The sequence below is a fragment of the Setaria italica genome, chromosome IV, assembly GCF_000263155.2.
Source record: "Setaria italica strain Yugu1 chromosome IV, Setaria_italica_v2.0, whole genome shotgun sequence".
Classification (NCBI taxonomy): Eukaryota; Viridiplantae; Streptophyta; class Magnoliopsida; order Poales; family Poaceae; genus Setaria; species Setaria italica.
This window is the reverse complement of record NC_028453.1, coordinates 36,172,485-36,200,121: the sequence shown is the minus strand read 5'-3', so window position 1 is coordinate 36,200,121 and position 27,637 is coordinate 36,172,485. Positions and strand designations below refer to the sequence as shown.

Sequence of the window (27,637 nt, the reverse complement as noted above, 5' to 3'; positions counted from 1 at the left end):
ATTTTTCCGCAAAAGATTTTAGGATTTTCGTGTTCTAAATCTAAAATAGTACACAGCAAGTTCGTATTAGCATTGAGCACTCGAATTGGAGTGATTTTTAGGAACCAAAAATCACATCTAAAACAACTGAAATTTAATTAAAAATTTCGGCAAACAAAACCCCCCAAAACCCTACATCCTCCATGGCCTGATTCCCTCCCCCTCGCCGCCGCCGGAGGGAGGCGGTCAAACGATGCTATCCCTCCCCCCGCGCCGCCACCTCCTCCGCCGCCTCTGGCCTCGCCGGAACCCTACCCTCCTTCGCCTCTCCCTCGGCGCCCACGCCGCCGCCCTCTCCACCGCCCATACCGCCGCCTCCGCCGGCGCCCGCGCCGCCGGCACTCCCATTTCCCACCTCCTGCGGACCCTCCGCTCCCTACACGCTGTCGACCCCGACCACCTCCTCTCCCACCCCCTCCCCTCCTCCGCCCACGTCTGCCTCGCCGCTCACCTCGCCGCCCGCGCCCGCCTCTTCGCGCACTCCCGCCGCCTCCTCGCCCGCCTGCTCGGCGTCGGCCACCGGCCCCACCTCGCCGCCTCGCTCGTCGACCTTCTCCACCGCGCGGCACTCGCGCTGGGGCCTCGCCGCAGCGCGCTCCCCTCCGTCGTCGACACCCTCCTCTCCCTGCTAGCCGACCGCGGCCTCCTCGACGACGCCGTCCGCGCGTTTGCCCGCGTGCGGGAGCTGCGCGTGCCACCGAACACCCGCACCTGCAACCACATTCTCCTAAGCCTTGCCCGCGACCGCCGCGGCGGGCTCGTCAAGCGGCTCTTCGACCAGCTGCCTGCGCCCAACGTGTTCACGTTCAACATCGTGATTGATTTCCTGTGCAAGGAGGGGGAGCTTGCAGAGGCAAGGGCACTGTTTCTTAGGATGAAGGTGATGGGCTGCTCGCCTGACGTCGTCACTTACAATTCTTTGATTGATGGGTATGGCAAGTGCGGGGAGCTGGAGGAGGTGGAGCAGCTGGTGGGGGAGATGAGGAAGTCTGGGTGTGCAGCTGATGTTGTGACGTACAATGCATTAGTCGATTGCTTCTGCAAGTTTGGGAGGATGGAGAAGGCGTACAGCTACTTTGGAGAGATGAAGAAGCAGGGAGTGATGGCAAATGTAGTTACATTTAGCACTTTTGTCGATGCATTTTGCAAAGAGGGTTTGGTCCGGGAGGCAATGAAACTGTTTGCACAGATGAGGGTGAGGGGGATGATGCCCAATGAGTTCACTTATACTTCGTTAGTCGATGGAACTTGCAAGGCAGGGAGGCTTGATGATGCCATTGTATTGCTTGACGAAATGGTGCATCAGGGGGTAGCACCAAATGTGGTCACATACGCTGTGCTGGTCGATGGCCTTTGCAAAGAGGGTAAGGTTGCTGAAGCGGATGGTGTTTTGAGGCTGATGGAGAGAGCTGGTGTTAAAGCCAATGAATTGCTGTACACTACACTGATCCATGGGCACTTCATGAATAAGAATGGCGAGAGAGCTTTGGATTTGTTGAGTGAGATGAAGAACAAAGGAATGGAACTTGATGTTTCACTCTATGGTACCCTCATTTGGGGTCTCTGTAATGTTCAAAAGGTGGATGAAGCTAAGAATCTGTTACATAAAATGGCTGGCTGCGGTTTGAAACCTAATAATGTCATCTATACGACAATAATGGATGCTTGCTTTAAAGCAGGAAAAGAGTCAGAGGCCATTGCCCTGCTCCACGAGATGCTGAATTCTGGGTTCCAGCCTAATGTTGTAACTTACTGTGCATTAATCGATGGATTGTGCAAAGCAGGATCAATTGCTGAGGCAGTCTTCCATTTTAACAAAATGAGAGACTTAGGTCTAGATCCAAATGTACAGGCTTACACCGCCCTAATTGATGGTTTTTGCAAGAATGGCTCCTTGGATAAGGCTGTGCAGTTGTTGAATGAAATGGTTGACAAGAGTATGTCTCTTGACAAAGTTGTATACACTTCTCTTATTGATGGGTACCTGAAGCAGGGAAATCTCCAGGATGCCTTTGCGCTCAAGGCCAAGATGATCGAAAGTGGTTTGCAACTTGACCTTTATACCTACACTTGCTTTATTTGGGGCTTCTGTAATATGAATATGATGCAAGAGGCTAGAGAAGTTCTTTCAGAAATGATTCAAAACGGTATTACTCCCGATAAGACAGTTTATAACTGTCTGATAAGCAAATACCAGAAATTGGGGAACATGGAGGAAGCATCAAGTCTTCAGAATGAAATGAATAGTATTTTAATATCTTGTACAAAAGATGATACTGCTTCTGGTGGTGAAACCTGAGCTTGTGCTTGTACAAGGTATAAAGGGCTATTCTTTTCTTTTGAGTGTCAACATTCCTGCAATTGGACAACATAGACATCATCACTAAACCGAAACTTCCCTCGCAGCATGAAAGCATATGTCACTGCGTGATTCAGTATGCTTCTGATATTTTTATCTCAGTCAAGTTACTTAACAATCTTCATTGGATCCAAAGTTGAAAAGGCAGGACAAATACTCCTGTTATCTTGGATACAGAACCTAGCAAACAAACGAGGGGATTTCGCTGGAGTGAAAGGAGGAACTCAAGTTTTGAAATGCTTCCATGGTAAGATCAACTGAATAGCTATAAATAACTCACTATCAGCTGACTATGTTACAACAATCTTGCTAAATTGTTACTTTTGTTTGCACAAACAAATAATGAATTCGTTGCATGCATTTTTATTTAGTATCATGTATCCAGGTAAAATTGCAATCTGTTTATTAGCAATACTTGTCGTCTTTCATTTGATATGTCTTTTAAGTCATTGTCCATTGATAATCAAACCATGCCATTTGTATTTGATACAGGTTGATATCATGTACCATACTTCCACTGATACTGATGTCGATATCAGATGATTGAGTATGTGAAGCATGTAAGTCAATAAGTCATGCATACTTGTCTTATTATTTACAATCGTTGATAATTAACTGCTTCTTTGGTGTTAACAGTTTAGTCTGTTCACTTCACTATTTCAAAGATTTTCATCATTATTGGCATTAAACATGTATTGAATGTTTATTCTGAGGAACTAGATTGTGAATGGACTGGTGAACTGGTGACTCGTAAATCAACCTAGTTGTCTGTCAAGTAGTAGGATGGGTTAGAAATCATTGCCTCAGTCCTCATAAGTGAAATTTATAAAAAAATGATAATGGGGATATCCCATTAAAATAATAGAATCATCCTATGATGGAGCAAATTATCCTATATGAGGTGGTTACTCAAACTAAACACCCTAGATATTGTCTTTGTTTTGGATGATCATTATCATGCTGCTAGACATGGAGAAACAAGCAAATAACATTTGTCTGATATTCGTTCTTCAAAGTTCTTTTTCTTCATTACCCATTAATGTTCATGCTTTGCTATGTTAAGTAGAATGAAGTTACAATATATGGTATAAAATATATTAACATCCATTATTTCAATTGCCCATCTTACTGGGGAGCTTGAATGATTTTGCAGCTATGGGAGTCCACTGAAGTAATTTTAATCTAGTGGCACATGTCATAGGTAAAGAATATGGATTCAGTTTTCCTATGGCCCCATGAGGACCTCAGTGTAATTTGGTGCAATCAAAAGATGTCAGTTGATTAATGGACTGTATGCATAAGAATCCTTTCCTCATGTTAATAAGGAAGTCCCACACAAACCTAATGAAGAAGTAGACTTTGCACCTCCTTGTCTCCTGTCACATGTTCATCCTTCCATTGAGATCCAACATTCCTAATTGAACTGATGGATGCAGCATCAGAAACGGCAGAGAGCTAGAAGATAACACCATATTCTTCTGCCATCTGCTATTGGGCAACCTGAAAATATTTTCAAGAGTGTGCATATGATGTTCAAAGGAAATCAGTACTTCTAGCACCTTTTTGTGAGATGACAAGCTTTTCCTGATAGTATGTACTTTACACTAGAAATATGTTTGACTCAGTCAGATCCACGCAAGCAAATACTGATTATGAATTAAGGCAGGATGCTTTGGAAGTTTGCCGTTCCCAATAAGATGCTACAAAGTGTTATAATTTTACATGGATCAAAATGGTGAAGGTGTATCTCACTTGTGGAAGGATGGACAGCTCAGATTTATGTTGGCAACAGGATAAGCCTATCAGGAAGAATATCATAGAGGCCACAAATTCGACCAGCATAATTTTTCATCTTGATGTTTGTTACATATGGCCTGTAAATTTGATCAGGATCATTCCTTCACGCCAACCATCAGGTGAGAAGTCCACCAACACAGCTGAATGCATTCAAATGTTACTTTCTCTAGCAGCATTTTTTTTATATTTTAGGACAGAGCTTTAGTTTTTTCTGCTGTCTTTGATGTTTTGAGTCAAACTGCTGCTTTATCATACCATGACTCTACACCTTACTGCAGCAATCTCGTGCTTGCTCAGGACACAGGAGCACTGTGCTTTAAGGAAGGAAACATATTACGTGATGCTTGATAGTGATGACAAACTGGAGATGAGATTGAAATATATGTTCAGAAGAAGAATTGTGTCTTTTGGTGATTAAAAAGAAGAGCAAGGGTATCGTGGGGACTGGCATACTTATTCCTGCAGGCTGGAGAGCATGGTGAAGCCAGTTTTTGTAGGCTGCCATCTCAGTCAGATAGTTGTTGTTCTGAATAACTTGTCACAAACATTACACAGATCGTGTGAAAACAGAGACACATGGAATCTGAACACAGATAGGTCTAGATATCTTCAAATATCAGTTTTGCACATAGATTAAAGACCTGCATAGAGATTCCGAACTATTTTTTCATTATGTGATTTATTCATTTTCCACTGACCTGCGATGTCGCAAATTGAACTATTGATTGATTTGTTCCTTTTTGCACTGATCTGTGACATCGTGAATTGCGCGTCGCAACATCGTGGTATCTTGTCATGCAATTCGGGCTCGTTGCACCGTTTAGTTTCGGAACCCTGTGAAATGTAACGTTGACTGTTGAAGCCCAGATGGACAGATGTAAGTAGAACAAGCAATTCTGGTATTCCTCTCAAACACTAAATCTTGTTGCTTGCCTTGTTCGCAAGCTTGGATGCCATGCCATGTCTGTATTTCCCGTTAGAGGCACAGGATTGTTCTGATGAATACTAGGCGGATGCGGCATATTGCTGCAATACTGGACAGATGCGGAGGTCCAGACTACGTGGAACACAGACACGGATCCAGGACCGGAGCAAAGCAAGCCCATGATCCCATATAACCCAACCAAACAAAACCCAGAAGCCAAAACCACTCGACCTGACTTCGGCGAGCGCGCGGCAAAAGAGGTAGGCATGCAGGCCGCCGTCGGTGGCCCGGCGCGCGGCCGCCGAGCTGGTCCGGCGGGTGGTGCGCGTGCGCGAGCAGCTGCACGCGGCGCAGCCGGCCCCTTGCTGCGGCGGCTGCTGGGGCGGGCACTGCCTGAGTTTCTGGGAGGGCTTGAAATTCACCGCGGTGCCCGGGTCGGCCTACTTGCTCTACGCCATCGGCAGGATGGACAAAGAGATCAAGGAGATCAAGGAGAAGAACCAAAAGCTCATGGAAGGTAGCAGATGCTAAGCTAGGAACACGTCAATAATCCAATGTTAAAGATGTTGATTATTTTTTTAGATTAAGAAAAATATTCGGTCTTCAACATTCGCATGTAAATGTCTACGACCACCAAGAAACAAGTCTGGCCACATAGCCAGACGATACACGAGTACTTAGACTCCAAGCTTCAACACAGAGACACTCCAAACAAACAAGAAAGAAAACTAAAGCATGAAAATAAAGACTAAGCTTCAATTTTCTTCCATGTCTTTGCTTCAAACTTGAATTGTCCTCATTGCAGCAACAGTCCTTCACCTCTCTTATCTACTTAGAAACAGTTGATGATAGAAACATTCTGCAAGAAATGATTAACCATAGCTTGATCTTGTGTCACATAGTAACCGCACTGAGTCGATCTTGACTGTGACATCAAGCTTGAGCAACGTCATTTACTGCCACAATATGAGCGATCTCGACCACGGCATCGCAGGGCTCAACAACTCCTCCATGGCGAGGCCCCCGAGAGGGAAGCGACGTCAAGATGCCGCCGCTGCCAGAACCAGCCAAGTAGTTCAAAGGTTTTCACCTAGAGAAGAAGGCGGCAAGATCCTTCCAACGATGCCTTCAAGAAGGAGAGCAATGCACAGTATCACCATCGCCGTCGACCGATACAAGATCAAGTAGAGCTTTCGCCCAAAAGACCTGCCATGAGCCCAAACAACGGCCCCATCGGTTTCAGCGGTGTGCGTGCCCACTGCGACCTGTCGTAGGCAGCCATCCTAGGAAACTGCGCGCCCACTGCGACCTGCCGTAGGCAGCCATCCCAGGACAACCTAGGTTGCCTAGTCCGAGCGCCTGGCATCCCTAGTCGCGCCCCGACCGGGGGTGCAGCCACAGCCGCGCCATGGAAGGAGGGATGCCGTGCGCGCCACAGAGGGCACCGGGTCACATCGCTTGCCGGCCGCGGGCCCTGCCGCTCGCTGGCCGCAGGCACCGCCGCAGCCGAGCCCCACCGCTCACTAGCTGCACGTCGAGCTCCGTCGCCGCCGCTGGAAGGCACCGCACGACCCCGACGTGCTGAGGACCCAAGATAGCAGATCCGTCGGCCGGGGGTGTGGATCCGGCCATTCGCGGGGCGGATCCGGCCGCGGACCGCTGGAGACAGCCGCTGCCGCCATGGACGACCAAAGAGAGCACGAGAGGGGAGGGGGAAGGAGAGAAGGAGGAAGGGGTGGTGGAGCTCCGCCACTATCTTTCTTGTAGCCACGCAGACTTCTGACGGCCGCTCGGGTAGCAGCAAGGCGGGAGAGGGGGTGCTGGGAGGCAGTGGTGCTCGGGGGAGCGAGATCCACCCAAGCCGCTCCTGAGGTGGAGTGACGCGGGGGAGAACTGAGAGGAGACGCTAGGTCTGTCAAAGATGTTAATTATTGGATGCAAATATACCAAATCACAGTGTAACACTATTACTAGTGCTTGATGAACATGATTCCTCCGCCGCCCACCTTCTTGATATCTTGTGATCGAGCAACTACATATCACTATTTATAATTCCCACCGGCTGATCTTGTGTGCTTTTTTTTCTCTCTCTTTTCAATCATGACCGTTTGCTGTTGTGTTGTATAGCTGTTTTCGCTATCTTCTCTATCAATGTAAGGTCACGTTTAGTTACCTCCCTTTGACACTATGCAAAAAGAAGATTCCCCATCACATCAAACTTGCGGAACATGCATGGAGTACTAAATGTAGACGAAATTAAAAAATAATTGCACAGTTTTGTTGTACTTTGCGAGACGAATCTTTTGAGCCTAATTAGTCAATATTTGGACAATAATTCACAAATACAAACGAAACGCTACAGTGTGCTACAGTGTTGGAACAGGAATTTTGCATCTCCCAAATTAGCTAACTAAACAAGGCCTAAGTCGGCAGCCGTTTCACTATTTGTTTATTTGACATGTGAAATTCAACAATCTTCCGCGTTCCGCTTGGACGACATGAGCAATTGCATGCATATCCCAGTTTTTATCTTATGAACTAACAATGTTCATTTCACCAATAAAATATTGATTAAGATAAACATTGTCCTACTCTTTAATAAATTATAAAATTTGTTTTTATTCTCCTCCAAATATTATATTTGAACTGTATACTCATAAGTCAGTCGCACGCACGATTGGCTGAGGGCTGAGGCAGGCCTAAAATCTTAGCCCCGAGATCGGCCCAATAGATCCAGCTCACCCTCGGGCTGGGCCGGACTTGGGTGGGAACACGTTCCTTCTTCTTTCCGCTCGGCAGTCGCGTCCACATCACCCATCAAATCAAATCCCGGGCGCCCCGGTGAGCTCTAGCGGCTGTGAGAAGCTTCCATGGAACATTATCCACCAGATCACCACCGCTTCCTCCTCCTCCTCTTGCTTCTCGTACTTTCCAGAACATTCCGATCCTTCTCCCATAAATAACACAGCAGCACCCATCATGCCATGTCTCCCGCCAAAACACGAACCCAAACCACCGACCGAACGAGCTCGTCGATCGCATCACCTGCCGCCCTCTGCCGGATCGGATGGATCACCCCGCAGCCGCGACGGTGAAGCAGCAGGACGAACTGCTGGTGGTGCTGGACACCGACGGCGACGCTGGCGGGCGAGCAGGCGCGGCGCCGGAGCCTTGGAAGCTGGCGGCGGTTCCGCCGTTCGTGGCGAAGACGTTCGAGCTGGTGGAGAACCCGGCGACGGACGGCGTCGTGTCGTGGGGCGCGGCGCGGAACAGCTTCGTGGTGTGGGACCCGCACGCCTTCGCGGCGGTGCTCCTCCCTCGTCTCTTCAAGCACGCCAACTTCTCCACCTTCCTCCGCCAGCTCAACACCTACGTCAGTATCCAATCGCATTTCAGTTCGTAATACTGACATTGCAATGTTATTCTTTTGCTAATCAATTCACTGATTCTATATCTGCTCATCAATTGTTCTTGTGCTGTTCGTGTGCACGCGATGATTAATGCTGTGCAGGGGTTCCGCAAGGTGAGCCCGGACAGGTGGGAATTCGCGCACGCTGACTTCCTCGCCGGCCAGCGCCACCTCCTCGCCAACATCCGCCGCCGGCGCGGCGCCGCGGGAGTCGGATGCAAGGCGGCGAAGACGGCTAGTATCGCGACCGGGAGCGGGGGCCGCGAGAAGGAGCTCGAGAAGCTGCGGCGCGAACGCGAGGCGCTGGCGCGGGAGCTGGCGCGGCTGCGGCGCGAGCAGCAGGAGGCCCGCGCGCAGCTGCGGGACGTGGAGCGCCGCGTGCGGGGCACGGAGCGGCGGCAGGAGCAGTGCGCTGCGGCCTTCCTCGCGCGCGCCGTCGGGGACCCGGCCGCGGCCGATGAGACCGGCAGGAAGCGGCGGCGGCTCGACGCCGACGCCACGTCGACCACGCCGGGTGTGGCGGATGTCCTCGCGTTCGTGGAGCTGGCTCTGGCGGCGGGCGCCGAGGCCGAGTCGGCTCCCATGCCGGCCGTGGCGTCGGCACATAGCACGGGCGCCGCCACCAACCTGGACATGGTATGGAACGAGCTGCTGGGGGAGGAGCCGGTGGCGATCGACGCCAAGGCGGATCAGGAGCTCGCCGCTGCCGCCGTGGAGCCGTGGGAGGAGATGAGCGGGGAGGAGGCTTTGGAGCTGGTTGAGATAGATTGCTTGGCATCACCGTAAGCCATGTTGCTGCTGTCACTGTCACTTGCAACGAGAGATGTGGACGGGTTGAGGTCGATGGATTCAGGTGGTTGGATGCATTGAAGGTTCTGACTTTCTGAGGAGATTGCTAGAAATGGTTGTTCCAGTTCATATGTTCTTGGAATTTATTCTTGGGAGTTCTTCGCCGATCGAGCGCCGGTGACAAAAAGATCGCTCTCCCTAGAACCACCCAACCATGATCGTCTGTGTCGGTATCACCCTCTTCATCTCTCGTCTCTTCAGTATTCTATTATCACTCCCTCATGCATGGATTTTGGTGATGGCAATATGAGGAAGGTAGAGGTGACAGCGATATGAGACATTGGGATCTTTCTGGCTCCATGCTACAGTGTCACATTTTGCAATTACTTGATAAGTAGGGTTATTTAGACCTCAAATGACACACTTCAAAGTTTAGGGATTTACAGATATGTATTTAAATGGCATACTAATATTCATGACAAGTTTAAGTACCACAAGTTATATTGGAAATATATTGTGTGTCGAAGATGAAGAACGAATAGTAGTAGTGAACAGTCCTGCAAAGGTAAGGAACTAGGTGGGAACGATTTTTCTAGGCTACCATGAATAATTAGCAGTAATTTTGAATATTAGTTCAAGCATTACGGGATTGTTTGATTTGAGGAATCACCTCATGCATGATTGATCCTGGATGGTGGGTTTAACCAATTTACTTGTACTCTTATAGTTTACTCCTATTAGTAGAATAATATATTAAGTGGGATGGCTTCATCTTAGATGAGTTGGTACGATTTACCCAATCAAACAAAAAGGATCATTATTATTTGAACCATTTTATACATGAATCAAATGATACAACCAACCAAACACACATTAAATTAAATCAGCACATGCAACTCCATCGCAAGTTTAAAAAACCATAGTTTTACAACCGTGCATTAAAATGGAAATCCGATTTCAGAATTGGGTTGCGCTCAACAAAAACTACAAAACAAGATCTCACAATATATTTTAATGATGGTTTTCTCATACGCATTTTTGTTAAAAGTTGAATGAATATTATAACAAACTCAGAAGCAATGTAGAACAAATGTACAAAGCAAATTAACGTGATCCAAAACAAACATTGTTTCTTCATACTTCATAGAAACGGCACAATCTAGACGAAACCCTAGCAAAAGTAGTACTTCATGGATAGAACGTCTACATAAGGTGCTTCTTCTCATCGTTGTTCAATTGCTTGAAGATTCTTAGAATCTGCAGAAGATATCAACAAAGCTAATGGACAGATCAAATGAGATGAACAAAAGCCACATGAGCTAAAATTCATTTTAGTGAATGAACTAAACAACTACTCAACTGAACGACCAAACGCGAGCAAGTAATGATTAAACAATGGAACCAGCAGTTGCATCACTATACCATGAAAAAAAATGACCTTCCATTACTTGACATTTGAAACCTTGCTACAGTGTTGGGCTGCTTAGCTGGCCGAGCTAATGATAGACATTGCTGCTGTTGCGATGGCAAAACAAATTGCTGCCAATGTTGCTATTGTGTCGACCCAATCAAACAAGTGATGAGCTCCTGTTATCCAATGAGAAGAAATAACTAAACAACCCCAAAACCACCCAATTGTTGGCACAACTAAAATACTTGACAGATAAATCAGAAATCATTCCAGGGCATTATTGAAATGTTTATCAGTTATTATTGAAATACCTATCAGCCACACACCCAAAATAACAACAATATGATGTAACACATTCCGGATATGAAAAATTCCCAAAACCAAAACAGAAAAATTGCGCACGTCTGGGGACTGGGAAGGAGCATCCATGGCGACGACGACGCCTGGCAGCGCACGCGAGAGGATAAGCTCTTGTAAGTTCCTTAGTCCCAAATTGTAATTTTTGTTATGCACCTAGATATAAGTTTACGTCTAGATGCATAATAATATTTATGAACCTAGAAAAGTTAAAACGATTTACAATTTGAAATGCAGGGAGTAGGGATCATACTACTTTATCATATATGAGCGGTAAGATGTTTGAGGCCGTGCAGATAGACTAAAAAATGGCCGGCCGATTGCTAGTCTTTACCTTTTTTTTTTTAATCTGACGATGTTTGCTTTTGAAGCAGTGGATCGGAAGTAGAAATGTTTGTCGAATCCCCAAATGCAGCTAGATGTGTGACACGGTAGTTTTTCCCTCCATGAGAAAGCGTAAAGACAATGTTTGTGCCTTCGACCTCGACACGACACAGCGAGTGACGAACCCTGCCGGCGCATCTGAGCGGTCGATCTCCACGGAGCCAACAGGCTACGGCTCCGATCCACCTCCAAGCAATCTCCTAAAATTCCTGTTACATCGAATGTTTATATACTAATTAGGAGTATTAAATATAGACTAATTACAAAACCAATTGCACAGATGGAGGCTAATTTGCGATACGAATCTATTAAACCTAATTACTCCATGATTTGACAATGTGATGAATAGTAAACATGTGCTAATGATGGATTAATTAGGCTTAATAGATTCGTCTCACGAATTAGCCTCCGTTTGTGTAATTAGTTTTATAATTAGCTTATGTTTAGTCCTCCTAATTAACCTGAATATTCGATATGACATAAATTTTAGTCCAGACTAAAGATCCAAACACCCTCTTAGAATGAAAACTCCTAGTTTTAGAATAGCACCTGCATATTTGCCACCGGAAAGAAGTTTTACCAACACATTTGCTATTTTTGCTGACGTGTCAAGCCACATCCATGCAGCAGGGTGGATTGAGCATGACAAATGACCATAATACCTTTGCATTTCTTCTTCGAGCGCCGATGCTTTTCCTCTCTTCCTCCCTCTCTATCTCTGACCGGTAGGACCCACCCTCTTCTTCCACCTCCAGCCAACCATGCGCGCCGGGGCAGTGCTGCTCGGCGGTGGTGCAGGCGATTGCAGTGCCCGTGGGGGCGGTCTGGTTGGTGGTGCGGCGCTTCGACCGGCCGCAGGCGTACAAGCACTTCATCCGAAGCTGCCGCCTCGTGGACGGCGACGGCGGCGCCATGGGCTCCGTGCGGGAGGTGCGTGTCGTGTCGGGCCTCCCCGCCACCAGCATCCACGAGCAGCTCGAGATCCTCGATGACGAGCACCGCGTGCTTAGCTTCCGGGTCGTCGGCGGGGAGCACCGACTCGCCAACTACCGGTCGGTCACCACCGTGCACGAGGCCGCCGCCGGCCACACCGTGGTGGTCAAGTCGTACGTCGTCGACGTGCCGCCCGGGAACACGCGGACGAGACACGCACGTTCGTGGACACCATCGTGCGCGGCAACCTCCAGTCGCTGGCGCGCACCGCCGAGCAGCTCGCTGCCGCCCTGGCGTAGCGATGCCCGTGCCAATGGCCGCCGGCCCCCGGAGTCGTAGGCGAAGGAGGCCGGGTTGGGGTTGTGCACGGCCACGGTGAGCAACAATGTGACGTTGAGCTGGAGGGAGATGGCCGAGAAGGTGAGGCGCGGGGCGACCCCCGCCAGGCGCGTGGCGACCCCCGCCAGGCGCGTGGAGACGAGGCGGGTGGTGGCCTGGTGGGGTCCCGGACCTTGAGGACGGTGAGGAAGAGAACGCGCATGGAAACAGAAGTGCATCGGATCCAGATAGAATTAATAATTAATTGTTCAAACTGACGCGTTGCTATCCAAAGAAGTTGCAGGTCGTCGTCGTCCCGTAGTAGTAGTACCCTTCCAATTCATTCGCAGCGTCATGGCCGCTGCCGTCTCCAAGGTCGTAGTTGTAGCCATAGCCTGCGAGTTGGTTGTGGTTGGAGCCATAGTTTAAAGGCGGCGGCGGAAGATAATAAGTAGGCAGCATCATCGAGGCAAAATGCATCGGCGCATGGTCGACGTCGCCGCCCATCAGCATCGTCGTCTGCGCGTCCATGGCCCCGGGGTCGGGGTGGCTGCTGCCGGCGCCGCTGTCGGCCGTGAACGCGCCGGCGGTGGGGTAGTGGAAGGCGTGGTCGCTGGCACCCACCGCCCGCACACTGCTGCATCATAACCTCCTCGACGGTGGCCTCGCGCACGCGCTCCGCCGCCTCGGCCTGCACCCGCTCGAGCGCGGCGAGCATGGCGAGAAGCTCCGGTATCCCCGCGCGGCACACGTCGTCGTCGGCGGCCCGCACGCCGGCCGCGCGCGCCGCCGCGTCGAGCGCCTTCCGCTTGATCACCTCCGCCTTCATGGCCTTTTCCAGGCGCTCTTTCTCGCTCTCGTACTCGCGCAGGATCGGCGCCAGGCGCGCCACCGCGGCCGCGCACGGGGCGGCGGCGGAGGCAGAGGCGGGGTCGAGGTAGCGGTCGACGACGGGGTTCACGGAGGGGTACCCGATCGAGTATGGCTTCCCGGCGCGGGAGAACACGACGATGGCGACGTGCGCGCCGCAGCGCGCGGCGAGCTCGACGGCATTCTTGAAGAGGCCGTCGTGCCGCTTGGAGAAGCACACGTACCGCGCCGACCGGCTCTCGATGAGCTTGATCTCGATCTTCTGCCGCCCCAGCGTCTTCTTCTTCCTCTTCCGCTCCCCACCGGCCTCGCCGCAGACGCTCTCCGCCTCCGCCTCCGGCGCCGTCATGGCCACCACCTCCGTCTCGTCCTCCATCTATACACCTCGGCTCGGAATGATCTCGCAATGGCGAGAGCTAGCATGCACGCCTGAGGTGCATATATACAAGGAGAAGAAAAGGATGCATGCAAGGAAAGTGAAGGCTCGGCATCGGAGGGATTTCGGACTGTTGTTGATTGACTGATAGGTATGAAATTTGAGTGTTTCTTGGGTGATCTGTCAATCTTTCTCTCTACGCACAATTCGGTTCATGTCGATAACATCCTGGGGCCAACAGCAGCAGCCAGCTGCAGGCGCTCCGAGTTTACGCTTGAAGGAGTGGCTGCGTCCTCCCTGATCATCAGCGACGTACTCCATGTGACTGTTCGTTCAAGCTTGATGTGACTGTTCGTACTCCATGATCATCAGGGAGAGAGGAGTAGCGCGTAGCCAAGAAGGATGATGTTGTCCAAATGTCCGAAAACATGTTATTAAGTCCATTACTTATCCATCATTAAGCTTGTTTGCTCATCATGTGACTGTTCGTTCTAACTTTGCCTTTAATTAACACATGTTTTAATCCTATTAGCTTACGAAGTACATTGTACATGCATTGTTTTTTTATGTTATGTTGCTTGCTTTGTGTGGGAAATGAAACGATTATTTGGTGCAAAATTTGAAAACCAGCACAAAACACGGGCATGCATTTGTTGGAGGGAGCTAGATATAGGAAAATGGCCAAATCGCACCACAGGTTTCCGTGTTTAAAGCGTGCAATCAAACAGGGTGTTGTTTGGTTGGACCATTTTGGGATGGGATCCGATCACAATGACAAGGAATCACGTTACATTTTATTTGGTTATTAGGGTGGGACGGTTCAGGTACGAGTGCGCGCAAATGAATAAGGCGGAGTAGAATCACGATTACGCTCTCCATCCAGCGCGGAATCGGATCCCGTCACCGCTCACAATGCAACAGTATCTTGCCTTGTTGTAGTCCTCCAATCCTTGCACAATCCACCTCTCGCCCTTGGCTCCACACTGATCCTTGCTCGCACTAGCTAGACCACGACCCTCCTGAACGGGGGGCACGCTCGTGGGTGCCCGAGTGGTGGTGACGCATGTTGGCGCCTGTTGCATTATAAAGGCGTGTCGATCCACGGTGCTTTCATATGTATGTCGTTTCTTGCTTTTGGAGGTTCTTCATTCGCAGGTCAAATGTTCCTATGATAGTGCACATCAGTGAAGACGACTGAGTTGTGTGTTGTAGCTCAGCTCGTCGTGGCATGATAGATGATGTCATATCATTATTTTTTATATACTTTGTGTACATCATCATACCTATCGTAGAGTATCTGGTCAACATATGCTATATATGATTTATCTTCAAGTTTTGTGTGCGAGGGAGGGAGGGAATAGGGATTATAAACAGACAGATACGAGCAGGTACGGAGCGCTAGGGAGGGGCTGCCAGGGCCATGGCCTCCCCTATGCTCAAAGCATTAGCACTATATGGTTGTATATTTTGTATTAAAAAACTCTGAAACTTATAGTATTTGACCCTTTGCATTTAATAGTTTGTATAAAATAACTTGATTGGCCCCCTAATACTATGATCCTGGCTCCGTCCCTGGATTACGAGAGACGATGCCTACCACTGTGTACGTGGTGTTTAGGGTAGTGGGACCCTCTCACCTGCAAGAAAAAAGAATGGCCAGGGGGTGCTCGAGACGAGAGGAAAATTTGGTGGTAGAGAGGGGAAAAAAAGAATAATGAGAAAGCATTAGGGTGCTTAAGAGAAAGTAGTAAATCGTCTCATGGAATATGATGGACGCCGAGTTTATTTTTTTTAAAAAAAAACCTTCACTTGGACTACATGTAACAATTTGTAAGTTGGCCCGGACCGCTCTAGAGAGTCTGATCCAGCCCAGCCCAATAGCACATTCAAATCAACCTGATTCAAATGATTCTGGCAGGCTGCCAAGTGGGGCACTCACGTCCCCATCAATCAAATCAAATGATAACCTTTCCTTTGAGGAAGAAAAAATAATTGTCCCCCACCAAAAAGAAGGATTAAAAAAATTCAAATCGAATGACCAAGCGACGCGCCACGGCGGCAGCAAAACTATCTCGCGGCCCCGCCGTCCAGCGAGCTCTAGCGCCCGTGAGAACCTTCCAAGCAAAATATCCGACGCCGCTCCTGCTCCATCCCCTCCTTCTCGTACTTTCCAGAACATTCCATTCCTTCCCTATAAATACCAGAACACCACCCATGTCTCCCGCCAAATCAAAGACACCAACCCGACGCACCCGACTACTCGACGCAGCGATCGAACTCGTCGCGGCACCCGCCGGATGGAGAACCCCACCGCCGTGACGGTCAAGCAGGAGGAGGAGGACGAAGTAGTGGTGGTGCTGGACGCTGGCGGGCGGGCAGGCGCGGCGCCGGAGCCTTGGCAGCCGGCGACGGCGCCTGCGGTTCCGCCGTTCGTGGCGAAGACGTTCGAGCTGGTGGAGGATCCGGCGACGGACGGCGTGGTGTCGTGGGGCGCGGCGCGGAACAGCTTCGTGGTGTGGGACCCGCACGCCTTCGCGGCGGGGCTCCTCCCGCGCCGCTTCAAGCACGCCAACTTCTCCACCTTCCTCCGCCAGCTCAACACCTACGTCAGTAATCAATCGCACTTCAATTCGTAATTACTGACATTGCAATGTTATTCTTTTGCTAATCAATTTACTGATTCTATATCTGCTCATCAAATTGTTCTTGTGCTGTTCGTGTGCACGCGATGGTTAATGCTGTGCAGGGGTTCCGCAAGGTGAGCCCGGACAGGTGGGAGTTCGCGCACGCCGACTTCCTCGCCGGCCAGCGCCACCTCCTCGCCAACATCCGTCGCCGGCGCGGCGCTGCGGGAGGATCCACGGCGTCCGGGCCGCCGTCGTCGTGCGAGAAGGACGGCGCGAGCGGGAGCGGCGGCGTCCGCGAGAGCGAGCTCGAGAGGCTGCGGCGGGACCGAGAGGCGCTGGCGCTGGAGCTGGCGCGGCTGCGGCGCGGGCAGCAGGAGGCCCGCGCGCAGCTGCTGGACATGGAGTGCCGCGTGCGCGGCACGGAGCGGCGGCAGGAGCAGTGCACGGCCTTCCTGGCGCGCGCCGTCGGGAACCCGGGCTTCCTCGACGGCCTGCTGGCGCGCCGCGGCCACGCGCCCGTGGAGGCCGGCAGGAAGCGGCGGCTGCTCGACGCCTCCGCCGCGGCCGCGCCGGACGCGGCGGACGTCCTCGCGTTTGAGGAGCTGGCGCTGGCGGCGGGCGCCGTGGTCGAGGCGGATCCCGTCCCGGCCGTGACGGCGGCGAGCCAGAGCCCCAGCAGCACCGCCACCGCCACGGACATGATATGGTACGAGCTGCTCGGGGAGGAGCAGGTGGAGATCGACGCCGAGGTGGAGGAGCTCGTCGCGGCCGCGGCCGCAGCGGAGGTGGCCGAGCCGTGGGAGGAGATGGGGGACGAGGAGGTGGAGGAGCTGGTGCAGCAGATAGGCTGCCTGGGCTCGCCAAGCCCTTGATCACCATGATTCCACAAGATGCAGACCATTAAGCTACTATGGTGCTGACTGCTGAGCACTCAGCACCTACCTACAATGGCGGCACTGGTACTGTAGGTACAGTACTGAAGTGTGCCTCCGAGTTATTAGACCATAATAATGGTCATGTCATGTGTGTTAGTATCGATCGTTAGCCTTCCTATCTGATTGTGGTTACTGATTATTAGGTCTGTAAATTAAACGGTCTGCTAATTCGGGTTCTACATCTGTTTTGTAGGATCCGGTGACAGTGGTGTGTCGCATACGATACAACTAACCCAAGGAGTGGACGTGTTGATGGATGCAGCATCCTGCTCCAGGTGGTTGATCGATGTATGCCGCATGCATGCGGTATGAATGTAAGAATGAACTCGTATTCATATTATCTTGGATTCTAGTTTCATCTGCTCTTTTCTCTGAATGATACTGGTAATCTCGTTGTTCAGATTTCAGAGGCTTTTAGTGACGAGGATTCTTGGTTCACAGCCTCAAATTCAGGTGATTGGAATTGGGGTTTCCCGTGTGATCGCACCGGCAGTGAGCTTCCGGTGATGGTTATTTCCTTCTCGTGATCACACTGACGGCGAGCTCCCCGTGACAGAGACGGTCTTGACAGAGCCGGGTTAGCAGGGCAGGGGCAGTGATCACAGATCCTGCAGACTGCAGTGAGGGCTGAGGGCGCTATCGGAGACTGGAAGGAGGTGGACTGGCCGTGGCCGGGGTGAGCTGTGGGCACGTGAGGAAGCACGGTGCGCTTCTAGCTAGGAGAAGAACAACGCCTGATGGAGGAAGAAAAAGAAATGGATGCAGATGGTAAACCTGAAGAAACGGGTGAAACAATCTCATCGCCCTTTTTGTTTCCTTCTCTTCAAGGGATTCATAGATGGGTTATGGATCATGGATCCATGTGTTCAGTAGCAGAAGTCAGGCAAGAAACACTTTGGGACAACGAGCACTGTTGACCGGGCTGTCTGTTTTGCCAATGTCACTCCGCCCACGAACTGGAACAAATGAGCATCACTATCACCCATATAAGTTGTTGGTCCCGAATGATCTCTTTCCATTAACCACACATTGAAGATAGCAGTTTGGGGTATATATATAGAGATAAGGCAGGGTAGGTAGCAGGGGTATTTTAGGTAATACATAGATAAGGTGCTCACATGCACCACCAACCACACTCACACCTACCACACCACTAATTAGACTTATTATATCATTCTCCCCTAAGTCTTTTGTGGTAGCTGAACCATCCCAATCCTGAAGCGAAGTCCCTGGAACTTGATCTTTCCGAGAGTTCTCTTGGTCAGGAGGTCAGCGAGTTGGTCTTGGGTGTTGATGTAGTTGGCCTTCACGCTTCCTTCCTCCAGGTAGCCCTTGATGAAGTGGTATTTCACCCTGATGTGCTTGCTTCGCTCGTGGAAGACGGGGTTCTTCGCCAGGGCTAGAGCAGACTTGCCGTCCACCAGAGGTCCACAACTTCAGCATCTCTGCCAAGAAGTTCACCGAGCAGTCGAGCGCGCCAGAGAGCTTGAGTCGAAGCGGAAGTAGCGGTGATGTACTCGGCCTCACAGATGGACAGAGCCACCACCTGTTGCTTAAGGACTTGCCAGCTGACGAGGCACTTGCCTAGGAAGAACAACATCCTACTCGTGCTCTTGCTGGTGTCAATGTCGCCGGCGTGGTCGCTGTCGTTGTAGCCAATGAAGGGCGCAGCGCCAGCACACCTCCAGTAGTGTAGGCCGTAGTCAAGAGTACCCGCGATGTAGCGAAGGATCCTCTTGATGGCCTGCTGGTACTCCGTCATCGGTCGCTGCATGAACCGATTGACGTAGCCGACGGAGAACGCCAAGTCCGCCCGCATGTGGGCAAGGTAGCAAAGGCTCCCCACAAGGCGTCGTACTGCGTAGCGTCCACCTCCTCAATCGTGCTGTCGCAACTCAGCTTCAGCCTCTCCTCCATTGGAGTGAGGGCAGGGTTGCAGTCGGTGAGCCTACCTAGCTCAACGATGCGCTTGGTGTAGGTGGTTTGTCGAAGAGTGATGCCGGAGTCATTCTGGTGCACCTTGATCCCCAGGTATTAGGAGAGAGGCCCCAGGTCGCTCATCTGGAAAGCGGCCTTCATCTCATCCTAGAACGCCTCCACCTCTTCTTCCTTGGCGCAAGTGATCACAAGGTTGTCGATGTAGATGCCCACCAACAGGGCATAGCCTCCCTTGCCCCACCGGTAGACGGCCGCCTCGTGCGGGTTTTGCTCGAAGCCCATGGTCTTCAGGGTGGAATCCAGCTTGGCATTCCAAGCTCGTGGTGCCTGCCGCAAGCTGTAGAGGGCCCTGCGTAGGCGTAGAACCTTGTTCTCCTTGCTAGGGATGATGAATCCCGATGGCTGGTGGACGTAGACCTCCTCCTTCAAGTCGTTGTTGAGGAAGGCCGACTTGACGTCGATGTGGTGGACACGCCAGCCCTCTTGGGCAGCCAGAATGAGGAGGAGACACACGGACTCCATCCGTGCAACAGGAGCAAAGGTGTCGTCGTCATCGATCCCCTCCTGCTGCACAAACCCGCACACCTCCAGTCGAGCCTTGTGCTTGACGATAGCACCAGCTTCATCCTTCTTCAGCTTGTACATCCACTTAAGGGCGATCTCGCAGGGATAGGGAGGGAGATCAGCCAGCTCCCAAGTCCGATTCTTCTCAACCACATCCATCTCCAGCTTCATCACAGCGCGCCATGCTGCGTGTCCCTCAACCTCAGCGAAAGAGCAAGGCTCGCCGTCACCGTACGTGAGGTGAAGCTCCGCCTCTAGGTCGTGCGGTCTAAGTCCCGGCACCGACTAGTCGCTGAGGATGTCGTCCATGGTGCGGTACTGTAGAGGCTTGTCGTCGTGGTACATGTTGACGCGGTCCTCGTCATGGGAGAGCGGAGTGGCGAACTCCACCGGGCTATGCTCATCGTGAGCCGATGTTGGTGCAGCCGTGCCCGGAGAAGTAGCTGCCGGCACAAGAGAGTGTGGCGTGGCCGGCTGTGGTAGTGGCGGTGGAGAGCTCGTCGCAGCTGAAGGAGTGTCAGTGTTTAGACCCGGCAACCTACCGAGAGGGGTGTCTGAGGTAGTGTTTTGGTTGGTGGGGCTCGTCGAGATTAGGAACTCGAAGGTAAACACAGACACACGATTTAGATAGGTATAGGCTGTTGAATAGCGTAATACCCTACATCCTGTGTGTTGGTTGTATTGGATTGCTTTGGAGGGGGTCCCTATCTCGCCTTATATACACGGGGGTAGGGTTACAGATCGGTTGATTACAAGAATACTAGTCGGATACGACTAGAGAAGTCCTACTCTTATTACAATGAGTACTTTCCAAATCCTCAACTACTTCGTGTCTTTCCATGTAGACTATGCCGCCTTGCACCATGGTCTCCATGTCAGATACGTCTCGGTGTCCAGACCCATATTTGGATCTGTCCAAACCTTTTGGTGGGCCCATAGATGTATGTACGACAAGCTCTCGAGTACTTTTTAGTCAAATGTAGCAGTTCCGAGTACTTTTGTTGACCTTCACTGACTACTTCTGGTGCTCTTCGAGTACTTCATCAGGTTGAATCTTTAAAGGTGCCCAAAAATTACCACGAGACTAGAATGTGCTCAAGCCCTGATTATCTTGAACTATGTGGTCTTTAACCTTGAATTTTATATGAAAGTGCGATAAAATTCGCACTCCATATGGAGTAGCCCCCGAGCCTTAGGTTGAATCGAAGAATCAGGTTGAGGGTCAATCTATAAATTGCCTCACTTTCCCCTTAAGATCCGGAGAAAAACCTTTTTATCGATGGAGAGGTGGCATACAACCCTTGAGCCTTTAGCTGACTAGCTTGGTGGGTATAAGAGTCAAACTTGGTCAATGTGACCATCTCGTGGAATAATCTTCTCGTGAAATAAAGGTAACCACCAATCAAATCTCCTGATTTCATGAAAATCCTTTAAATAAAATAGATCCACTACCCAGTATTATTGTGCTGCTGTTATAAGTAACAGAGAAAGTTATCCCTTCCGTTTCACCCTTGCCATTTGCCCTTTCATCTTCCGCATTGTATCCCTAGCGCCGCCGCCACTGCCCAATCTTCGAGCGCTAGCGCCATCGTCCCCCACCACATCTTAGCCCCCGAGCATATGCAACTGAAGACACTCGTCCACCATCTTGCCCCACGCCCAACCTCGCCCTTTGTCGAACACAACATCGCGTGTTGTGCGCACACGTTGTGTCTCCGGGTCAACGATATGGTAGGCCTTCACTCCCTCAGCGTAGCCGATGAACACCCCTGTGGTGCTCCTGTCGTCGAGCTTGCTGATGTGGTTCAGCTCGTTGACGTACGCGGGGTAGCCGAAGACACGGAGGTGGCCGACCGCCAGCTTGCGCCCATGCCAAGCCTCGTATGGTGTCATGCCATCGAGAGCCTTGGTGGGCGAGCAGTTGAGGATGTGGATGGCTGTCATCACCGCCTCTCCCTAGAAGATGGTGGGCATCCCCCTCTGCTTGAGGAGGGCTCGGGCCATGGCCACCACCGTCTGGTTGCACCGCTCGATGATGCTGTTTTGCTGTAGGGTGTACGGCGTGGAGTAGTGGCACTGGATCCCCTCGTCGGTGCCGTTGTCGGTGCGTTGCACTCGAAGCTTGCGGCAACACTCGTTCCCCGCAGCAGCTTGAATGTTCTTGATGGCGTTCGCACCAGCTCCCTTGGTGTCGAGGAGGACATTTTCCATAGTAATGAAAATGCTCTTGGCTCGACATTGTCTGTTCTATTTGTCCACCCACATGTACCGGGAGACGTTGTCGATGAGTAGTAGGAAGTAGCACCACCCTCCGGGAGTAGCCGGCGTCACCGGCCCGCAGAGGTCGCCGTGCACGAGCTAGATCCTCTCCTTGGCTTGGAAGCTTGCCTGGAGAGGGAAGGGGCATCACTTCAACTTCGTCATGATGCAGGCGTTGCAGAGCTGCTCCACATGGTCGATGCACGGCATGCCCCGCACCATCTCCTTGGTGTCGATCTACCTGAGGGCCTCGAAGTGAAAGTGCTCGAAGTGCTCATGCCACCGCCAAGCCTCGTCGTCGCGGCAAGCAGTAAGACAAAGAGGCTGCACCACATCCACGTAGAGGACGTAGAGACGATTGCTCCCCCTCTCCACCTTAGCGAGTAGGCGCTATTGTCGATCACAGATGTGGAGCACTCCGCCATCGATCTCCATGCGCGAACCGATCTCATTGAGCTGCCTAAGGCTGATGATCGAGTTCCTTAGCGTAGGGATGTAGAAGACTCCGGTGAGGAGTCGATGCTTGCCAGTCTTGCCGATGAGGACGATGGAGCCGATGCCCTTGATCTCCACGGTCGAAGAGTCGTTGAACTTGACGAAGCCACGCACGTCGATGTTCAGGTTGAAGAAGAACTCCCGACGCCCGGTCATGTGGTGTGTAGCACCACTGTGGAGGAACCAGCAGTCGATCTTTTCATCATTGGAACCGTCGCCAAGGAAGACGTGCACGCGGCTCGTCGAGGTGGAGGAGAGCAATGGTGGCCAGTGCCGTTGGAAGTAGCTCGATGCTCCCGTGAGCTAGGAACAGAGCTGATTCATCCTCCTCCACAGCCTGCGCGACATGAGCCTTGCCGCGCCTCTCCTGGCGACACTCCATGGCCCAGTGGCCACTCCAGCCACAATTGTGGCAGGTGTCGTCTCGTGCAGCCTTGAGCTCGCTGGTAGTGCCGCCCTCGGCGCCTCCGCGTGCGCCGCCCTTGGCACCTCCTCGCACCTTGGGCGGCTTGCGCTTGCGGCTGCCAGTCGAGGAAGAAGGCTCCCCCTTCTTCAGCTCCTTCTGGCGGGCGAGCCGCTGCTCCTCGGTGAGGTGGAGCTTGCCACCGATGGTGACCGTCCTGCCAGGTGACAGCTCCTCGCGATCTTCGACTGCCTTGAGCCGCCCCGTCACCTTCTCGATCGACAATGCTAAGAGGTCGAGCAGCGTCTCGACGGAGATGGCGAGCTGCGAGTACTTCGGGACGACGTGCAGGAACTTCTCAGTGGCTTTCTCCTCGTTGATGTCGTTATCGCTGTACCACGCCAGTTGTTGCAACAGGCTGGAGAGATGGAGGGCGAAGTCATCGATGTCCTTGCCCGGCTTGAAAGCACGATGATCCCACTCCTGATGAAGCTTCTGCAGGGTGGACTTACGGGCGCGGGCGCTGCCGATGCAAGCCACAGCGATGGTGTCCTAGGTGTCCTTGGCGGTCCTCTTCACCGAGAGGTTGGCCGCCATCTCCATCGGGACCGTGGTGAAAAGCGGCTCCAGCGCTTGCCGGTCCTCGTGGCGGTCGACGTTGCCGTACCGGATCGCGTCCCACATCTGCCGCACCTGCACCTTCACCTTTGAAGCGTTCCCACATCAACGGAGACTAAATATGATACAAATATCAGCCCTAGGAGGCTGATAACACATTTATTCAACAGATGGTTCATAAACTGTACAACTCCCGAGAGAGTGGGCGCGAAAGCCACGCCTAAATGATAAGTAAATAAACAACAGCAGCGAGCCAAGATACTGTCAAGAGACAGCACTCGGGACTACACGGCAGCGGAAGCATTCTGCAAAGGCCAACACCACAGGCAGTGTTGGGTGCGGAAGCGACCTCATACTTGAAATCCTCAGCGACGAAGTATGGGTCTTCCTCTGAAGCAACAAAATAAGGGTGAGTACAAAAGTACTCAACAAGTCCAACCCCATCCACGGACCAGCTAGTGGGATTTATGCTAAGCTGCCGCCCACACAACGGTCGAGTGGTTGCACGATAGTTGGGTTAGGCAAGATGGCACATCAACTTGGTCCTTAACTGTGACAAAATGGATATCTCCCAACCTTGCTCAACCACAAAGGTACGAACCCAACTTATTGGCATTTCACACAGAAACAACCATCCATCTCATCTAAGCATCTCTTTTCTTTATTTCCAAAAACCTAATTTTCTCATTTGAAAATACTCACACATTTATTCTTTAAATAAACCATTGTAGTCATGATTGAATTGAGTAACAAAGTCCTAAGCATTCTAGCAATAATTATCATCCAAACAGAGCAAATCATATTTAGAGATAATTATAGGACAATCAAGGAATGCTCATAGCAATCAAGGGGTAGCTATCCAATCGTGTTTCAGCAGTAAAACAATATGCAATTTTATAAAACAGGCCAATAGGTTGTGTTTGAAAAACTGGGATAAATATGCATCAAAGGGTGAGATTGGACTTGCCGTCCTCGTAGTTGGCCGGGAGTTCTTGCTCGCGGTGCTGGTCCTCGGGCTCGGGCTCACGATCAAACTCCTCCTCAAGCTCCTCCTCAGGTACTCCGCGATTTATGGCACACACAATCGGGCATACGATAAATAAAAGAAAAAAAAAGATTTTACCCGTTGAGCTTGAACAGAGAAAGCGAACGAAAAATAGGAGGAATGAGTATTTTCATAGGATTTGTAGATGATTCGGCGGGAATATAGTAGAGGATGACGTGGTCGAATTTGGGATTAATTGGAGGAAGTTTGGTGCATGAAATGATGAGGCAAAGACGTATTTAGGGGTTAAAACAAGGCTTAGGGGTTTAACTGCGAGGAACCAGTGACTTGTTTGTAAATATTCTTGGAAGGTGGAAGGGTTGTTCTGTGAAAAGAGTATGGAGAGGTGGGAGGATTATTTTGCAAATAGGAGATAGTAGGGGGTCAGATCGAAATTGGGGGGGTGTTTTTCTCTTCTTCTCGGTTCAGGAACACAGGGAGATGGGGAGGGAATTCTGGTGGCGGCCGGCTGGCTGTGGCTCGCCGGCGGCGAGGCCCAGCAGCGGGGAAAGGAGAGGGGAGCAAGGGGATTCCATTTGACCCCTTACCTTGGGCGGGCGGCATCGGGGAAGGAGGCGCCGGTGGTGGCGCACGGTGCTATGGCGGCGACGTGTGGCGAGAGGTGGCGCACAGGAGGGAGCAAGGGCGGCAAGCTGATGGGTGTGGAGGAGGTCGAGGTGTCGCCCCCTTTTATAGCCGGCAGAAGGAGTGGGGGAACGGCCGGTAGTGGTGGGGACCGGGGCCAGGTGTGGCGACGGGCGGCATCGTGGCGCGGTGCTGATGGCGAGGCAGTAGGGGCCACGGCGGTGTAGCGATGGGGCCGGCGTATGGCAGGGGCTGGTGGCGCGCTGGCTGGGGGGGACGAGGCGCTGCCGCGGCGAGCAGCGCGGCGCCGACATCGGGCGCGCCGCACGCTGCCGGCGTGCAGGGAGGGGTCGGACGTGGGGGCCGAGCCTACGCGTGCAGGGAAGAGAGGGGAGGGGGGCCCGGGGCAGTCGTTGTGCGGTAGGAGGGAGCAGGCGCATGCGGCTAGGAAAAAGGAAGAAGGAAGGAAGAAGGAAGGAAGAAGAAAGGAGGAAAGAAGAAGAAAGGAGGAAAGAAGAAGAAAGAAAGGAAGAAAGAGAAGGAAGAAAAAGAAAAGAGAAAAAAGGGAGAGGGAAAAAGAGAAAAAGAAAGGGAGAGTCAGTGGTGATTGCGGAAAACGGTCGGAGCACGTGCGGCGATTTGTCGACCGGCATGCGGTGAAATTTGTGGAGAGGATAAAAATGATGGTTGTCGGCTTTGGGTGCCGGCACGGCGAAATCATCGGGAAGATGGGATTTTCGGGAGCTCAACAGTAAAAAGATTTTGAAAACAAATTTCAGCGGGTGATTTAAGTTGGTGATTTTTACGGATGTTACAACCTTCGTCATCGAGCTCTACTCAGTGTAGTTGGTCTTGGTGAGCATCGGCCACTAAGTGTTGCCGACGGACTCCCGGATGATGGTCTTGATGACCCTCAGGGGTCGGAGCTCGGAGTCGAGGTCGGAGTCGTAGTCGGAGTCGAGCCGAACTCGTGGACGGAGCCCTTCCTGCCTCAAGGACGGCCCCCGTCCGCCCCTCAACGCGGGTCCTAGACCCATCGATCCACCTCCACGTCCAGCCACCGGTCCGCCTCCTGCGGCTCGGGACGGCCGCCTTGCGCCTCTATGCCGGCAGCCTGCGCCTGTGCCCGCCGTCTTGCACCGCGCGCCTCACCTCCTCCTCCTCACGTCGCGCCATCTCGCGCGTCGCCTCCTCCTCCTCGCGCACCTCCTCCACCTCCAGACGCCGCTGAGCGGCCGCCACCGCCGCTGCCTGGGCCTCCACCGCGGCGAGGCGGGTTGTCTCGGCCGCGCGCGCCACCACGGCCTCCATGGCCGCCTCGTGCGCTGCCCGAGCCGCAGCGGCCTCCCGTGCCTTGGCATTGCGTAGCCACACCGTCGCCGCCCTGGCGTCCTCACGCGCCACCGCACGCCGCTCGTCCTCCTCCTACCGCGCCGCACGCCACCTCCTCCTCCTCCCGCCACTCCGCCGTTGTCTCCTCCACCACGGCCGCCGCCCTGCGGCGCCGCGCGCTCAATGTAATCAAGTTGTGGGAGGAGGCCCGCGAGTGGGCCGGGGCCACCGGGCCCGCGCCGCCCACCGGTCTTGCCATGGATGGGGTGGAGGAAGTCGAGGGAGCCGCCGGGTGAAGCCACGCTGCCGCCGAATCCGCGAGGGAAGACTCCCGCCACCACCGGATCCGTGTGGGGGAAGGTCGGATTCGCGCCGGGAAGGAGCACCGCCATCGGGATGGGGTGGCACTGCCGCTAGGCTGAGAGGGAGGAGAGGTGTGCGCACGGGAGAGAGAGAGGGAGAGGAGGGGTTGATGGGGGAAAAAGGCTCTAGATACCAATTTGGTCCTAAATGATCTTTTTCCATTAACCACACATTGAGGTAGGAGGGGTATTCTAGATAATACATAGATAATGTGCTCACATGCACCGCCAACCACACTCACACCTACCACATCACTAATTAGACTTATTTTATCATAAGCTCACTCTTCAACAGTCTATAGCTTAAACAGGGAAACATCTCGTACCTTGATCAAGACAGATGCTGGCGTGTTGCTGTGATCGTGCCGGCCGCGTCTCCGATGGAATTGCTTGACGCGGAATCGTGGCCGCACGTCAAGGCACAGGTGAACGAAATTTTTTTCGTTGCAGACATGGGCAATGCAGATTCCAGAGCAAAGTGTACAAAAGGAAGAGAGATGCATCAGG

The 27,637-nt window shown here is 52.1% G+C and overlaps 4 protein-coding genes across 6 annotated transcripts; all 4 read left to right on the top strand.

Moving 5' to 3' along the window:
* The first annotated feature begins 184 nt into the window (after nt 1-184).
* On the top strand, nt 185-4,940 carry LOC101784461 (putative pentatricopeptide repeat-containing protein At2g02150). Of its 3 annotated transcripts, XM_022825639.1 has the most exons (5): nt 185-2,355; nt 2,446-2,645; nt 2,891-2,958; nt 3,552-4,314; nt 4,474-4,940. In XM_022825639.1, the coding sequence occupies exon 1, from the start codon at nt 233-235 to the stop codon at nt 2,336-2,338; it is 2,106 nt and encodes a 701-aa protein (XP_022681374.1). In that variant the 5' UTR covers nt 185-232; the 3' UTR covers nt 2,339-2,355; nt 2,446-2,645; nt 2,891-2,958; nt 3,552-4,314; nt 4,474-4,940. The 3 variants fall into 3 exon arrangements, with proteins under 3 accessions (XP_022681374.1, XP_004967235.1, XP_012700591.1); XM_004967178.3 differs by having other exon boundaries at nt 185-2,645; nt 4,493-4,940; XM_012845137.2 differs by having other exon boundaries at nt 185-2,645.
* Nucleotides 4,941-7,839: 2,899 nt separating this feature from the next.
* Nucleotides 7,840-10,091, top strand: LOC101777855 (putative heat stress transcription factor A-6a). The gene is made up of 2 exons (XM_004966010.2): nt 7,840-8,493; nt 8,632-10,091. The coding sequence occupies exons 1-2, from the start codon at nt 8,188-8,190 to the stop codon at nt 9,313-9,315; spliced, it is 990 nt and encodes a 329-aa protein (XP_004966067.1). The 5' UTR covers nt 7,840-8,187; the 3' UTR covers nt 9,316-10,091.
* A 1,441-nt stretch (nt 10,092-11,532) lies between these two features.
* On the top strand, nt 11,533-12,702 carry LOC101784044 (abscisic acid receptor PYL4-like). Its single transcript, XM_012845320.1, is given in 3 exon segments — nt 11,533-11,586; nt 12,200-12,605; nt 12,608-12,702. Coding segments are annotated over 3 exon segments (555 nt in total).
* Nucleotides 12,703-15,766: 3,064 nt separating this feature from the next.
* Nucleotides 15,767-18,513, top strand: LOC101777442 (putative heat stress transcription factor A-6a). Its single transcript, XM_022825834.1, has 4 exons — nt 15,767-16,573; nt 16,714-17,621; nt 17,723-17,843; nt 17,931-18,513. Exons 1-2 carry the CDS (start codon nt 16,265-16,267, stop codon nt 17,464-17,466), a joined length of 1,062 nt encoding a protein of 353 aa, XP_022681569.1. The 5' UTR covers nt 15,767-16,264; the 3' UTR covers nt 17,467-17,621; nt 17,723-17,843; nt 17,931-18,513.
* Nucleotides 18,514-27,637: the final 9,124 nt, after the last annotated feature.

Coding starts and splice junctions, on each gene's coding strand:
- LOC101784461 (XM_022825639.1), top strand. CDS start 233: ATGCTATCCCTCCCCCCGCGCCGCCACCTCCTCCGCCGCCTCTGGCCT.
- LOC101777855 (XM_004966010.2), top strand. CDS start 8,188: ATGGATCACCCCGCAGCCGCGACGGTGAAGCAGCAGGACGAACTGCTG. Junction 8,494..8,631: donor TCCGCCAGCTCAACACCTAC/GTCAGTATCCAA, acceptor AATGCTGTGCAG/GGGTTCCGCAAGGTGAGCCC.
- LOC101777442 (XM_022825834.1), top strand. CDS start 16,265: ATGGAGAACCCCACCGCCGTGACGGTCAAGCAGGAGGAGGAGGACGAA. Junction 16,574..16,713: donor TCCGCCAGCTCAACACCTAC/GTCAGTAATCAA, acceptor AATGCTGTGCAG/GGGTTCCGCAAGGTGAGCCC.